The sequence below is a fragment of the Otolemur garnettii genome, unplaced genomic scaffold (assembly GCF_000181295.1).
Source record: "Otolemur garnettii isolate 467f Iridium unplaced genomic scaffold, OtoGar3 scaffold00256, whole genome shotgun sequence".
Lineage (NCBI taxonomy): Eukaryota > Metazoa > Chordata > Mammalia > Primates > Galagidae > Otolemur > Otolemur garnettii.
The window spans coordinates 359,245-375,433 of record NW_003852651.1 but is presented as its reverse complement, the minus strand read 5'-3'; the positions used below and the strand labels follow the sequence as shown (position 1 = coordinate 375,433).

Genomic DNA, 16,189 nt, shown 5'->3' with positions numbered 1-16,189 from the left:
TGTTGCAGTTGTCATTGTTGTTTAGCTGGCCCAGGCTGAGTTGGATATGCCAACCTTGGTGTATGTGACCAGCACCCTACCCACTGAGCAACAGGCTCCACCCTGCTTTCTTTTTTTTTTTTTTTACTTATTGAAGCCTTTGAGATGTAGGTGGAATCATCCCCATTCTAGATATGAGCAAACTAAATTCCATAGAGTTCAAAGCAATTTCCCAGAGTCACACAGAAAAGGAGTAGTGGAACCTAGATTGGAACCAAGAATGTCAGTCTTCAAGTTTGTCTTCTTTAGTAAATGTTATTCATATGTGTAACTTATTGTTTGTGGCATATATTAAAATAGAATGTAAAATGCTTGCATATGGTATGTATAATAATGTAACTACTACTAATAGTAATGATAAAAAGTAATAATGAAAATGTCATATTGTCATTGAGATTGAGGAAGTTCCTTTGGAAATAACTAACACTAGGTTTTCCAGAGAAAATCCCCATTGAAATTATATAATTCCAAAATCACACATGATAAGCATCACTAAATATTGATTTATTTAGTAAGTATTATTATTTTTGGTGTCCCATTTCTAAGCCAAATGAGCTCACTCCTCTCACTCATTGGACCATGCACTCTGTCTCATAATTCATTCAAGAATAATTGAATAGCAGTGCTGCTCCAAGGATGTAACTAGTATTTCCTTTTGAATTTACTTTTCTTCTTTTTTTTTTTTTTTTGAGACAGTCTCACTTTGTCACCCCCAATAGAGTGCCATGGCACCATAGCAACCTTAGACTCAGGCTCAAGAGATTCTCTTGCCTCAGCCTCCAGAATAGCTGAGATTATAGGCACCAACCTCAGTGCCTGGCTATTTTCAGAAGTGGAGTCTCGCTCTTCCTCCAGCTGGTCTCAAATTCTTGAGCTCAGGCAATCTGCCTGACTTGGCCTCCCAGAGTGCTAGGATTAAAGGTGTGAGCCACTGTTCCTGGTCCCTCTTTTGAATGTATTGATGTTGGCTCATTTGTTTAGCAAAATTTATTTATTTACTTATTTGAGACAGAGTCTCAAGCTGTCACCCTGGGTTGAGTACTATGGCGTCACAGCTCACAGCAACCTCAAACTCTTGGGCTTAAGCAATTCTCTTGCCTCAGTTTCCCACGTAGCTAGAACTATAGGCATCTACCACAACACCTGGCTATTTTTTTTTCTTGGTTGTAGTTGTCATTGTTCTTTGGCAGACCCAGGCTGGATTTGAACCTGCCAGCTCCATTGTATGTGGCTGGCACCCTAGCTGCTTGAACTACAGGCGCCAAGCTGCAAAAATTTATTGAACACTCACTCTGTCACATACTATATTAAGGTTAGGATGACATTTAAAATTTCAAATACACATTACATTATAAGCCAAATAAAAATCTCCAATCCCTAGGAAATTCATTGTTCCTTCTGCTGTGGAGCCTTCTGTGATTATCCCAGGTAAATTTAGTCACTCTCCTGGAGCATCTAAAACAATCTGTTCAAGTCGTAAAATTACACCACTTATGTTATATTAGACTTTCTGTAGCTTTCCTGTCTCCTATATTTGACTCCTGTAGGAGCTCCTTTACATTAGTTTTTCCTGCACAATGGTCAGTACTGGTACAATATGCTTTAGAGAATGCATTTTTGGTGAGGTCTCCTTTTTGTTTTGTTTTCTTGTTTGGCATGACCCAATTGATGCATCCTATCAATCCTCCAATAAGTATTTGCTGCACCTATTCTATGCTATGTACTATAATAGATAGTTCATAATAAACAAGAGATAATAAAGACAAACAAGGGAAACAAACAAGGTCCTATAACTAATGGGAACTCACATGGTACTTGAAAAGAATGTGTTTTCTTTGTACAAAGTCAGTCAAACATTTAAACCTTATTTAGTATATTATTTAAATCTGCTGTGATGTTAAATGTATTTTAAGTATATTTTACATGTCAAAGCTTGCTAGTGATATTTTAAAGTCTTTTACTGTGATTGCATTTGTTTTTTTCTTCTATTTTTTGCTTTACATTTTACCAGCAAAATAATATTGAAAGGTTAAAAATGAAAGAATGGGCAAAGGGCACATTGTCTGGTAGGCCTTCAGGGAACTAAGGACATTAAACTTTAAACTGATACATTTTTTCATTTGTCTTTTCCCTCTCTCTGTCCTCCCCCCACCCCTACCACCCCCTCTCCACCTGCTTGCTCTTTCTACATTCTCAGTATCTAGAACAGTAAGCCATATTCAATTCATGGACATTCAATTCAAGTACTCATCAATGTCATCTAGCCATTTGCCCAAGCTAGGATTTTAAGAGTCTTAGACTCTTCCCTTATCTTACTCTCTTCTCGTAAAATCCATGACCAAGTCTTATGGTTTTATCTCTTTAATAACTCTTGTCTTTGTCCCCTGGCCCCCTCTATCTCCTTAGCCAGTGCCTTTGTTCAGTTCTTCTTTGGTCATAGATTGCTGTAGTCACCTTTCAATTGGTATCATGCCTTGTCTCTTCCTCTCTGAGCCAATGAATATCACTCTCCTGCTTAAGTGTTTTCCTACAACTTTATTATGAAGGTACAAATGCTTTAATTCTGGTTTTGAGACTCTTCATGGTCTGGTGGCCTATTTTCTAATCTCGCCCCTGTCACTCCAAACATGCTTAGCTTCAGCAATATGGAACCTGGTACATCATGCTGAGCCATACCTACATTCCTCACACATACTCTTCGCTTAACCTAGAACATCCTTTCCTCACCTTTTGCCTAAATTCTACAGGGCATTTGAAACTGAGCTGGCTTTTTTTAAGATTCCTTCCCTCAGCCTCAGAGTCATGACCCTTTCTGTGTTCTCACAGCACCCTGTGTGTTCTTCTGCCTTGGTACTTACCATATTATCTTGCTTTTTTTTTTGTTGTGCCTATCTCCACTACTATTCAGACTATAAGTAACAAAAGCAGAAATTCTTTTTTATCTCTTTCAGTTGGAATTGTTAAAACCTAGCCTAGAGTCAATTCATGATAGGTTCTTAGCTTAATAAGTGTTTTTGACATGAATAAATGCACTTTCATGGTCTAATAACAATGCTTTTATTTTTCCAGATACATGGTTCAGTGGCCTAGTGGCCGAATCCTACATCGCCATGAGCTAGATACCTTCCTTGCACAGGCAGTGTCTACTCAGCTTTCTGAACCAGATCAACTCCAAGAACTAAAGGTGATTTGAACCACCCTCATTGAAATTCTGTCTTTTATGAGATTATAGCTCTTCTTTAGGGTTTATTTTTCCCTCGGAGCTGGGGGAAGAATAAGTTCTCGTGTATTTAATTTAATAAAATATTTGTATCTATTAATAAAAACAAGTGGTACCTGCTATATTGCTCCCATACTGATGGTTGAGAATAGACAGTAAAGGCAGATATTGTGCAAGGCAAATAAGTCAGTCCATAGACCAAGGTATGGTTTCTAACTCCTATAAGATATAGTACTTATAGGAGTTATAGTACTTATCCTGGTATCCTCTGCTTACCTGAGTACATTTTTACTCTACCTTTTAATAATATGTATGGGAATTAGGAGGAAGTATAGAAACGCATAAGGAAGAAAAGTAACCCACTGAAGGCAATAGAACATAGTAATATAGAGGGTACCTTCTGAAGCTAGTCAGTCCTAAGTTTGAATCCTGGCTTCATTATCACCTATCTGTATGACCTTGAGAAGATAGATTACTTCTCTAACTTCAGTTTCCCTGCTTATAGGATTATGAGGATGTTAAGAAAAATAATCTGTAAAACAGTGTCTCATGTATTTTAAGTACTCAGTAAACACAACTATTAATGGAGCACACTCCTGCCCCCACTTCACTAGCCATACTCCTTTGAGGCCCTAGGGTAAAGTAGAAGATCCAGTTCAATAAGACTTACAAAATTTTAATTTAAGTTAGATCAACTAAAAGAAAGATGAAACAGTGTAAGAGAAACAGCAAGTGGTTCCTATTGGCAGTAAATATAGTATTACTTTGTGCTAAAGCAGCTGCTCATGCTATCCACACCAAGGAGAAAACTTGCAAATACTTCCCCTTTTCCTGTTGAAGCCACCTTCTAAAATACCAACTCGAAATAACCACTGTAGAAATTTTCTTCTAGTCTTTATCATGCATTTTTTACATAGTTGAGATATTATTTATGTGCTTTTTCATTTAATACAGCACATGTTTTGTTTGTCTTAAAAAACTTTAGTAAAGGCCAGGTGTGGTGGCTCATTCATGCCTATAATCCTAGTATTCTTTGAGGCCAAAGTGGGTGGATTGCTTGAGCTCAGGAGTTAGAAACCAGCCTGAACAATAATGAGACCCTATCTCTACTAAAAATGAAAAACTGTAGCAAGAAGATCACTTGAGCCCAAGAGTTTGATGTTGCTGTGAGCTATGATGCCATGGCACTCTATCAAGGGTAATAAAGTGAGACTCTAACTCAAAAAAAAATTAGTAAATAATAGCTTTCATATGGATGTTTGAGTATTATTTTTTTTTCTTTTTTTTTTTTTGCAGTTTTTGGCTGGAGCTGGGTTTGAACCCGCCACTTGTGGCATATGGGGCCGGCGCCTTACTCCTTTGAGCCACAGGCACCACCCTGAGTATTATTTAATTATTATAATGTTGGTGATTTAGATTGTTTCCAATTTTTCCTTATTATGTGCAGTGTTATAGTATGCATAGAGCTTTATTCACATCTCTATTTACATAGAATATATATATATATTTTAAGACAGAATCTCACTCTGCCATCCTGGGTAGAGTATCATGGCATTATAGTTCACAGCAACCTCAAACTCTTAGGTTCAAAAGATCCTCGTGCCATAGCCTCCCAATTATCTGGAACTACAGACACCTGCCAGAATGCCCAGCTAGTTTTTCTATTTTTAGTAGAGATGGAGTTTTGCTCTTGCTCAAGCTGGTCTTGTCCTCCTGAGCTCAGACAATCCACCCACCTCAGCCTCCCAAAGTGTTAGGATTACAGGTGTGAGCCTGGCCAAGAATAAATTCTTAAAATTAAAATTTCTGAGTCAACAAATGTGAACATTCTCAAGGTTCTTGATACATATTATTTAATTGTAATATGCATTCCTTACCAGATTTATGTGAATGCCTGTTTATTTTACTGCATCTTTGTCAGCATTGAGTATTCTTTTGGTCTTTACTTTTTGAATTTTTTTCTAATTTGATGGGCAAAAAATTAATATTTCTTTTTAATGTTGTGATGAGTACCTTTCAAATCATCTCATAGATAGAAGCTTCTTGTGTACTCTAATGTCTATATTGAAGGACAACATGTTCAGATTTAGCTAGAAGAATCAACATGATAAGAATAAGTGTAAACCTTATCAATAATCATAATTTCTTAGGAGTAATTTTTCCTCTGTGATAATTTCAGATTGAGAAACTGGATGCTCGAGGGATCCAGCTTGCTGCCCTCTTCATGAGTGGGGTAGACACAGCTCTGTTTGCTAATGATGCCTGTGGCCAACCAGTCCCTTGGGAACACTGCTGCCCCTGGATTTACTTTGATGGCAAGCTGTTCCAAAGCAAGCTAATTAAAGCAGGCCAAGAGCGAGTATCCCTGATTGAGCTCTGTGATGGCCAGGTATCAGTATGTGGGGTAGATGCTAAGGGCAAGTTCTGATTTGCTATGGGGATAAATGATCAGGGAGGGAAAAGGAGCATAGACATTGGAGAATGAAGGAACAAAATCAGGAGAATGTGTCTGACCTTAACCTAACTTAGAGTCAGACAATGGCCCTTAAGTCCCATAGTCTGGCATGTACATGTTATAAAATCACATATTGGAAAGTTTTTTCATGAGCTTAAAATTTTCATATTCTTTTTTTTACTCCCAAGTATTTCTTCCCCATGGAATACTCAGATATACTATATGTCTTTCCTCTAACTCTTAGGAATTTTTTTTTCTTTATTAAATCATAACTATGTACATTAATGTATTTATGGGGTACAATGTGCTGATTTGATGTACAATGTAAAGTCCCTCTTGAAAATGATGATATTTTTATAAAGGACTATATTTGGAACTAGAAGAGGGTCATAAAGTATATACAGAGTAAAAGCAGAGAATTTTTAAAAATGAAACCCTGGGAAGGTCAGGAAAAGGAAATCTTACTTCCTCCTTTATCCATTTTGGGGGGAATAAGCTAAGGGACTAGAGCAGAGGTCAGCAAACTACCCAGTCTGCCTTTTGTTTCTTGTAATACAGCCCACCCCCTGTTTTTCTTTTATCAATTTTTTTTAAATTTTGGATTAATATGAAGGTACATACCTAGGTTACATTATTTGTGTTTGTAAGGTAAAGTCCAAAGTCTGAGAAACCTATGTTTTTCTAAATAACATTTTATTGGAACATAGTTGCATTCATTCACTTCTATACTGTCTATGACTGTGTTTATACTACAATGGCAAGAATGAATAGTTACGATAAACAATGTGGCCTATATAGCCTAAAATATTTACTATCTGGCCCTTTTCAGAAATTTTCTGACCTCTGGACTAGAGGTATAGATTTATCCTGAATAGAGCTCAAGGTCTCTGATCCCTATAGTGGAGAAAGTTAAAAGGCTTAGAATTTGTCAGATTTTCTTCTCTCTTTTAACTAATTCTATTATCTCTCCTTTTAAAAATGATCCATCCCAATGCTGACTATGTAATAGATCATGAGTAAATCCTTATTGTTATATTTGTCTTCCTTGACTTAGCCAATGTACCTCAGAAGCCTTGGTCAGAACTAATATGATAGCATGTAGAGAGAGTGGGGGCTTTGGTGATATATAGGCTTCCTGAGTATGTAGCCTTAAATCATTTAACTGTTGGCTTCAGTTCCTTAATGGAAATGGAATTGTGAGACTATACCTAGATTTCTCAATATAATACTGTGCCTGAAACATGGGAGAAGTTTCAAAAATGGTAGCTGTATTATTATTCTGTTCCTCATTGGAAGGTTGACCTGGCAACCAAAGTGGAAAAGATGAGACAGAGTATCCTTGAAGGAGTCAACATGAATCATCCACTGCCTTCTGCTCTACTTCCATCACCTACTTTTTTGTCTCCCATAGTACCCTCTCTCTACCCTGTTTCACTTTATTCCCGAGCCATGGGGTCCATACCACCTTCCCCTCAAGGAAGGAGCCGGGGATTTCCAGGTCGGTACCTAAGAATGAGGTATTTGCCATCCTCAGTTTATTTCATAATAACCCACCCAGTAATTATTGCCAGATATACAAGCAAAAGTTTCACATATATCTTACCTCATTTACTTTCTGTGCTGTGTAGTAGTAGTGTGAAGAACAGTGTCCATTTTGACATCTTCTATGACACTTTTCACAGAGGTGGTTGGTTGGTGGTCCCCAGGGATTTGACTCTCACCCACCAAAATCATGAAGTGACTAATGGGGAAACCAGAAGCCACTTGATTACTTTTTATAACTAAAGCTCATATGAACTACAGGCAGATGCACGCAAGAAGAGCAATGGGAATAAATGGCCAGTGTTATTAGATGATGATAGTTTGAGGTAAACATTTCCACTCTGGGGGTAGACCTGACATATTCTCTACCTTCAGCTCTAGAAGCATGGAGAGAAATAAAGTAACTGTCCATGCCCTCAGAGGATTGTAGTTTAGTGAGGAAAACAAATACATACATACAAACACATATACAAATACATGCATACATATACACATGTGTATAAATTATAGTGACACCTGAGCTACCACTTAACCGTAAGTAGATAGTCAAGCTTAGGAAGCTCAGATACTTTATCCTGATAATTCCAACAACCTGTCCCCTGGTGAAACAGGGTATTTTAATGGGGATGTTTTTAAATGAAATAGCAAGATTCTGTGATTGGCTGAGGGTGTTACTAATATGGTTGAAGGTATTTGTTGTCTATTGCTCTTTATTTTAAACATAATAAAGCTAAAAGGTGAAGTTAGTTTTTCAATGTCAAAAAATTCAGAATGGGTATTTAGATTAAGGTTGGGACCAGATTAGCGGCATGAAAGTCTACTCTGATCACTCCCTGTTCAGTCAAGTAATGATCAATTATTACATCCAGGGGAACAGCTATTTTATCTCTTTCAGATGACTTTAGAGATCCCTTCTCTGGTTCTTTGTGTGTTTATTCTATTATGTAAATCTCAGAAAGCAGCCTTAATTAAGGCGTAATTCTCCAGAGGTCACCAATGCTCCAGCTGCCAGTGATGCTTGATCTCCAGTTATTGGTGATTAACAAAGAGCTTCTTGCCTCCCAAAAGGCCACAGTAGGATCCCTGAATGCAAGTGTTTCTTATCTCTCTTAGGAGTACCTAGCACCCCCGTTTCTTGGACTCTAAACTTTTATATGAGCAAAGAGATATTTACTAACAACCTGCTAAATGAGTTAAGGATTATTGACATTTGGTTTTTTTCCATAAACTAAAATTAAAAGCCCACTAGAACTCCTTATTCTTGAATGCTTACTTTTGTAGTTAATTACAAAACTCAACTATACTTGTAAGTTCACATACATAGTTGAAATTTCCTCTGTTTTAAGGTAATACTTTGCCATCTTGTCTTGAACTGGCTTTGGTTCTAACCATTCTTGCTTTTTAATTATAAATTACTGTTAGTTTAGTTTTATTATTTTCAATTTAGTTTGGTTGTTTGGCTAATCCTACAGTGTATAGTGATGCATATTTGTATTAAAAGTGGTTTTGGCCTATAATTTTCCAATAACTAGATTTTAAGACATTTATTATCTTGAAAAATACTGAATTTCTACCACATGCCAGACTCTGTAGTTAAAACATTAATCACCCATACCTCATTTGCTAATGTAGGTGTGTATAGTGTACATATCTTCAAAGTCCTCCCCTTAAATTCACTTAAATCATAACCTCTTATTGTTATCACAGTCTTTTATCAGAGAGAAAAGGAAATAGGCAGAGTAGGTAGGCTGTAGGATCTTTAGTTCAACCTCTTATCTTCCCTTGTACATAGCATTCATTACTGATACTCTTCCTCTGTTGAAAGGTCTCCATTCAATCCCACCTCAAGGAGGAAAACTGGAGATTGCTGGAATGGTTGTGGGCCAGTGGGCAGGCAGCAGATCCTCCAGAGGCCAAGGATCCTTTGGCATCCAAGTTGTTTCTGTTGGTGGGCCAGGAAAGGGGTATGTATTCAAATAGGTTGGTATGTACTAGTATAAATCAAGATTCCTTTGGGAAAATGCCCAGTCACTGAATCCTTATATTAAGGTAAAAGGTATTAACTAACTTTCCTGAGTGTGTGTGTGTGTGTGTGTGTGTGAGAGAGAGAGAGAGAGAGAGAGAGAGAATGCACTAGAGTGCTGTGGCATCAACCTACCTCCCAGCAACCTCAAACTCCTGGATTCAAGTGATCTTCCTGCTTCAGCTTCCCAAGTAGCTGGGACTACTACAGTTGACCATCACAATGCCCAACTAATTTTTCTATTTTTAGTAGAGATGGGGTCTCACTCTTACTCTGGCTGGTCCTGAACTCCTGAGCTCAAGGGATCCACCTGCCTTGGCCTCCCAGAGTGCTAGGATTACAGGCATGAACCATTGCACCCAGCCTAACTTTCCCTAAAGCCAGTTTTCAGTTTAGTTGTCCTTCCTTGACAAAAGAGTTTTTTGTCCTAGAGCCGAACACAGGACATGGCAGTTCAGTATAATGTAGAAATGCCAGAGATAGAAGTTTGCAACGGTAACATAGAGGAGGGTCAAACTTTCTAGAGGAGATAAATAGTTAACCAAGTGAATTTGAGGAAGTAGGCTTTATATGTTTCTTATGACCACTTTTTCTCCCACTTACTAAAGGCATGCAAAACAGACTGGTAGAGGATCCAAAGGGCACAAAAAAGGAAATAAACAAGTAAGTACCTTTTTTGAGATTATCTCACTTCTGTTTGAAGCCTCTTGCCTTTTCAGATAAATTGCAAGAGATCAGATCAAGTATGGAAACCCAAGCTGCTCAGGGAACCTTCACAGCTTCTGCAGGCATTTGATTTCATTGGCCTGCTCTCTAGAAGTCTAGTGAGGGTTAGTCTGCCTAAATCTGTTCCCATAGGGCTGCAGAATCTTATCCTTTTCTTTGAGTGAGACCACAATATAGAAACCAGGTACTGTGTCTTGAAGACCTATACCTGGCATAGTATGTGCTACATGTAGCCAGAAAGGGGCCAGAGTGAAGATAACAGTTAGATTGACTACAGCATGCCTGAGTTTCTGCGGGGCCACCAGAGATGCTTAGAAAATCGGGCTTTTGCCTTTGCTGAATATGAGCAAGTGGAACATTACCATTGTGCTTATTCTTTGTGACTCAGAAAGGTCTTAAACTTTCTTCTGATTTATGCCTTGAATTATATTCCAGCTCTCACTGATTCTCATTAGACATGCCCCTTTTTCCACCTCAAATATAGACTATGTGAATCTATTCTTCTAGTGTTCCCCATTCTTATATGGGACTCAAACTGTATTTATTGAGTACCTACTTTTACCAAGCCCTTTTCAGACATTTTATATGCAGTCTCTAATTCTAGGCAATTTTGACATCAGTTCTCAATCCTAAATTTACTCTCCTCCTATATAGAGAGCTTGGCAGCTCTCACTACATCCATGTTAACCTTCATTGTCTAACGTTTTCTCAAAGAAGATAAATTTGCTTTAATATTATTTTCAGCCAAAAATAAAACTATAATAGCAAATTCACCACACAAAGCATTTTATAATGCACTCCAAACCTAAAGAGCAGTGACTTTGTCCTTCTTTCAAAGCTTCTCAGCTTTTTCGAAAAACTGCTCAGTAAGGTAAAAAGGATTACACCTAGGAAGGAAGCTAGTCACCCAGGTAGGATCCCAGAAAATGGTATAACTTTGATGAATTAATGACTGATAAGATTCAGGGTCTGATCATCAGGCATGCAGTATGAAAAACCTCTTATATTTGGTACAGTAAGAGTAGATTCATCTCTCAGTAGTTGAATCACACTAAGATCCTAGAAATAGGTATGGATATGGCTAAGGGGGAGAGGGGACAAAGGGAGTAACAGATAAAATTCTGATCTATAATAAGGAAAAGTGAAGAAGAAATAATTATTATAAATATTGTACACTCATGCTTTTCTAGTCATTCTTTTGTTTTTCCTTACTAGTAAAGTGTAGTAATGAGAAGGGAGGAAAAAGTAGAATAAGGAGTTTTGTCTATAACTGATTGCGAACTGAAACAACTCACTACCTTTAGACCGGCCTCCAGTCACTCTTATAAATAGATGAGTTCATTGAAACCACATAAATACCCTGTGAAGTATTTTACCTATTTTCTTATTGTTTCCTATTTTTCTTTTTTTAAGAAAGAGTCTCACTCTGTTCCCCAGGCTAGAGTGCTGTAGCATCAGCCTAACTCACAGCAACCTCAAACTCCTGGGTTCAAATGATCTTTCTGCCTCAGCCTCCTAAGTAGGTGGGACTATAGGTGCCCACCATGATGGCTAGCTAATTTTTCTGTTTTTAGTAGAGATGGGCTCTTACTCTTGCTCATGCTGATCTCGAATTCCTGAGTGCAAGTGATTTTCTTACCTTGGTCTTTCAGAGTACTAGGATTATAGGTACTCCACTCCATTATAGGAGCCACTGTCCCTGGCCATTATTCCCTATTTTAAATAGCAGGAAGCTGAGGCTTAAAGAATGAAGTTTCTTGCCCCAAATTATCCATCAAGTCATTATCAGAGTTGACATTCCAGCTTGAGCTAACTGATTCCAAAACCCTATGTTACGTTGATTCCACTACAGTATAACAACTCTAATTGTTAGAAATAAGAATGAGACTCAGCTCTGACTGACTTTGATATTAATACTCTTAACCAGTACTGCTATAGCTTTCTTTCTCTAAAGGCAAGCTGTAAGAAATGCCATATTATCAGAAGTTTGCTTGAGGGCATGGAATCAGAACAATGATATTAGGTAGCATTTATTGAGTAAACATACCAAACATAACATGTTCTAAGTGTTCTACATGGAGTGTCTCACTGAATCCTTTATAGGAACCTATGAAGGAAGTAGATAAGGAAAGAGAAAGAAAATAAGGTATGATAGGTGATCTCTTCGCTAAGATTGCTATAGATACTGTTATCTATTCTAGAGGTTTCCCAGCCAAGGACATCCTCTTTTTTTTTTTTTTTTTTTTTGGCCAGGGCTGGGTTTGAACCTGCTACCTTCTGCATATGGGGCTGGTGCCCTACTCCCTTGAGCCACAGGTGCTGTCCCAGATATTCTCATTTTGACTTTGCTTTTAGCTAAGGCATTTTCCCTGAGTATAAATATTACTGACTTCCTTGTTGATTTTCCTTTTTTTTTCAATTTAGTCACCCTCTTTCCAGAATATTTGATAATTAATTGTTGTAGTTTATTAAATCTGCTTGCACTGTAGTCCTGTCTTCTTGAGATCATTCCTGGGCACTAGAGTTTTATATGTTCTGAAATTCTTGTTGCTTTTTCTTTTTTTGAGACAGAGTCTCACTTTGTTGCCCAGGGTACAGTGTTCTCGTGTTATATCTCACTATAACCTCAAACTCTTGAGCTCAAGAGATTCTCAGCCTCCCAAGTAGCTGGGACTATATGATGCCTAGCTAATTTTTCTTTCTTTTTACTTTTTGTCTTATTAAAAAAAAATTCTTATTTTTTTTATTTAGTAGAGATAAGATCTCACTCCTGTTCAGGCTGGTCTCAAACTTCTGAGCTCAAGCAGTCCACTGCCTTGGCCTTTTAGAGTGCTAGTATTATAGTGTGAGCCACCACACTCAGCCTGTTATTAAGTTCTTAAGTCATTCATTTATAATGTTTTGATTTCCTTTTTGACTCCCTCAAGCGGCTCATTCTGTTAATTGTGTAGATGTTTACTAGTTTTACTTCTAGGTTCTTGGGCAATACTTCATAGTAGCCTCCATGTTGTATATGTTGGAGCCAAATGATCTTTGAATATGGCTCTGCCACTTAGCAGTTCTGTGACCTTAGGCAAGTTACTTAGACTCTCTGTGCCCTAGTTTCCTCATTTACAAAATTGAACAGTTGGAATCTACCTTGAAGTGTTGTTATGAAGATTTAATTAAAGTCATTTTAGTTTTTTGAGCCTCAATTGTCTTATCTATAAGAAGAACAACAGGGGATGTGCCATGTCTAACTACTTAGTAATCAGAAGCTATTATTATTCCTAATAACATTCATTGAGAGCCAACACTGCACTGCAAAGTAATATAGTTCATATCATTAGCACTAGCAGTCACATTCCTGGGATTAAATGAAAAACAAGCTGGATGTGGTGGTGTGTACCTATAATCCCAGATACTCGGTAAGGCTGAGGCAGGAGGGTTGCTTGAGCCCAGGAGCTCAAGGTTACAGTAAGCTATTATAGTACCAATGCACTGTAGCCTGGGCAACAGAGTGAGACCCTATCTCTACAAAAGTTAAAATTAAAACCAAAGCAAAACCATAACAAAAAAGATAAATAGGTGAGTGTTTTTAGTTATGAAGGATTCTGTGAAACGTTGCACATAGATCTTTATTTGTTTTTTTTTTTGTTCTCCTTTAATTTGCATATCTAATTGTCTGCATATGATCTCATTGCATGGCAGTTAAGGAAATGGACTTTAGGGGCTGACTGACCAGGAATGGAATCCTAGCCCTATGACTTTCTATTTAGGTGTCCTTGAGCAAGTTACTTTAATCTTCCTGAGCCTCAGCTTCCTCGTCTGAAAATGGGGGATCATAATATCTACCATTTAGCGTTCCTATAATTATTAGAAAAACATAGTTTTGTGAATGGTAGCTATGTCATTATCAGTGTTGTCATTTCCATTGAATTGTAGTTAGGTCCATCTATTGTCACTGTAAGTTCTTAGGACAGTGCAAGCTGTAGGTTTTCTGTTGTTTTTGAAGAACTGAAGCAACTTCCTCAGGCTACCTTGTGAACATGCTTAGGAAGGGTCAGCCAGTTTGGGCTTACTGGTTTTACTGAGTATCTCTGTTTTTGACAGAGCTCTTCAGATGGAGTCTCTAAATCCCTGGAGTTTCATCAAGGGAAATCTTGCTCACAGGTAAATGGAAACAATGGCACATTGATCAAGGAAGAGAAGAGTGATCATCATCTTCCAGCCCCATCACAATGTGCCTTATCCAGAGACAGCAACGTGTATAATAATAGTAACCACTACCTCCCTATGAAGAATGGGGAGAAGAACCACTTACAGGAGCAAAAGCTAGAAACTGTGGCACCACAGAAAGAGAAATGACAAGCTGAAGATGACTTCACCAGAGCAGGAAGAAGGGAAATCCTGCTGCTCTTCTGTGATTTTCGGCCCAAGTTAGAGGAAGATATAAATGTTCAGCCTTGATTTATCCAGAATTTTGAGGGATGTCCTATTGTATACATCTTTTCCCCTTCCTTGTTTTTTTCTGGACTTCTAGATTTAGTGATATGCTTCTGGGGATTCTGGCCAAAAATTAATGAGAACAACACTAGCTCCTATTCTCAAATTCAATATAAAGCACCAATATTCTCTTTATCTCCCTGGGAAGGCAGTAACGTCAGAAATTAGGTATCATCATGTAACATCCTATAGAAAAGTTCCAGCTTTGATTCTGAGTATTTATCACCACATTTATTTGCAGATTTACGTGATGAATGTATGGAGTTGTGGGGATAGCTGTCTATAGCTTCATAACTTATTTTCTTTTTTCTCTATGAAGTGGTGAGGCTATGATGTATCATTAGTATCCACCCCATCCTTGCTCTCCCAGCCCACCTACCCCAGGATTTTGTACTACCATCTCTAGCTCTGGCCTGACAGATAAGTATCATTAGTATCCACCCCGTCCTTACTCTTCCAGCCCAACTACCCCAGGATTTTGTATTACCACCTCTAGCTCTGACCTGACAGATAAGTAGATGTTTTCAGGAAAATAAGGTAGTATTGTTTACTGTATTTTATTTTATTTTTTACTTTATACACTTCAAAAACTACCAATGGTCTTTGTACTGGGGGAGTCAAGTGAGTCAGAAAAGTTCTGGGCAGATTTTTTCCTGCCTCTCAACTAGTACATTGTTTGTAAAATAGAAGATGTGGGACAGTTAACCTATTCCTTACTGCTCCATACCCTGAAATGGTTGGAATCACTGTAGTGAAATTGAGTGTGCAGGGGACTCAAAAGACTCTGCATGTGTGTGTGTTTATGGGTATGTGGGTGGATATATATGTGAATGTGTGTATCTCTATATGCATACACATACCCTTTATATAAATAGATCTATTTATCTATATGTATAATATATATGTATATATAAATGTGTGTGTGTATATATATGCATATGTATACAGGTACATACATACATGTTGATATCCCAGAGGATTTACTGAATTTCCCAAAAGTACTTCCACTGCTATAGAGTGGTGGATTTCAAAAGACCACACTTTAAACCTGAAATCCTAAGTCATAGCCTATCACAATTATGAGAAGATAGGCTAGTCTAAATCAGACAAAAAGTACTTCCAGAGATTTCCTGTTCAGAGCAACAAACACTTAAGGTTATTATGAGTTTAATCTTGAATAGAGACCTCACATCTCATTTGGTGAGAATAGGAAGTTGGAATGGGATTGGGAAGAGTTGAGCATTTCCTTATGAAGGTTTAGAGAGAAAAGAGGATTATGAGAAGTGACTGTCATGAGTTTGGAGGAAATATCTTCAGGAACTTCAGGGTTAAATTGGCTTCAGGATAGAACTGATTGACAGGAATGCCTGAAGGGTACAGGACTATAATTGGAATGATTTAGTGGAGAAGTGTGAGGAAATTGACAATTCGATTTTACTTGCCTAGATTGTTTCATTTGTTTATTGACATTCTAACTACCAGATATTTTCATTTGCTTTGCAAGGAAGACTTCAGAAGATATTGGCTTGGGCCTTGAGACATATTTTGTTAAATATTGTCAGCCCTTTGTGTGGCCAGTATCTGCTGTGGATGAAGAGGCTGCTCCTTCCTGCTGGAATTAATCTTGACACAACCTTGCATTTCCAGTTTCCCTCCTTGGGTAGCCTTAAGTATGAGGGATGGAAATATGGCTTGAAAC

The 16,189-nt window shown here is 37.8% G+C and overlaps 1 protein-coding gene across 2 annotated transcripts in view; it reads left to right on the top strand.

Moving 5' to 3' along the window:
* FAM120C (family with sequence similarity 120C) overlaps positions 1–14,821 on the top strand; it is a 138,836-nt gene extending 124,015 nt beyond the window's left edge. The window contains exons 11-16 of one of the 2 annotated variants that reach the window (XM_003802720.3): positions 3,109–3,223; positions 5,439–5,648; positions 7,011–7,212; positions 9,082–9,220; positions 9,888–9,942; positions 14,098–14,821. In XM_003802720.3, the coding sequence (XP_003802768.1) occupies positions 3,109–3,223; positions 5,439–5,648; positions 7,011–7,212; positions 9,082–9,220; positions 9,888–9,942; positions 14,098–14,352 (976 nt within the window). In that variant the 3' untranslated portion in view covers positions 14,353–14,821. Of the gene's footprint in view, positions 1–3,108; positions 3,224–5,438; positions 5,649–7,010; positions 7,213–9,081; positions 9,237–9,887; positions 9,943–14,097 lie in introns of both variants that reach the window. The other variant, XM_023508548.1, reaches the window with a different exon arrangement.
* Positions 14,822–16,189: the final 1,368 nt, after the last annotated feature.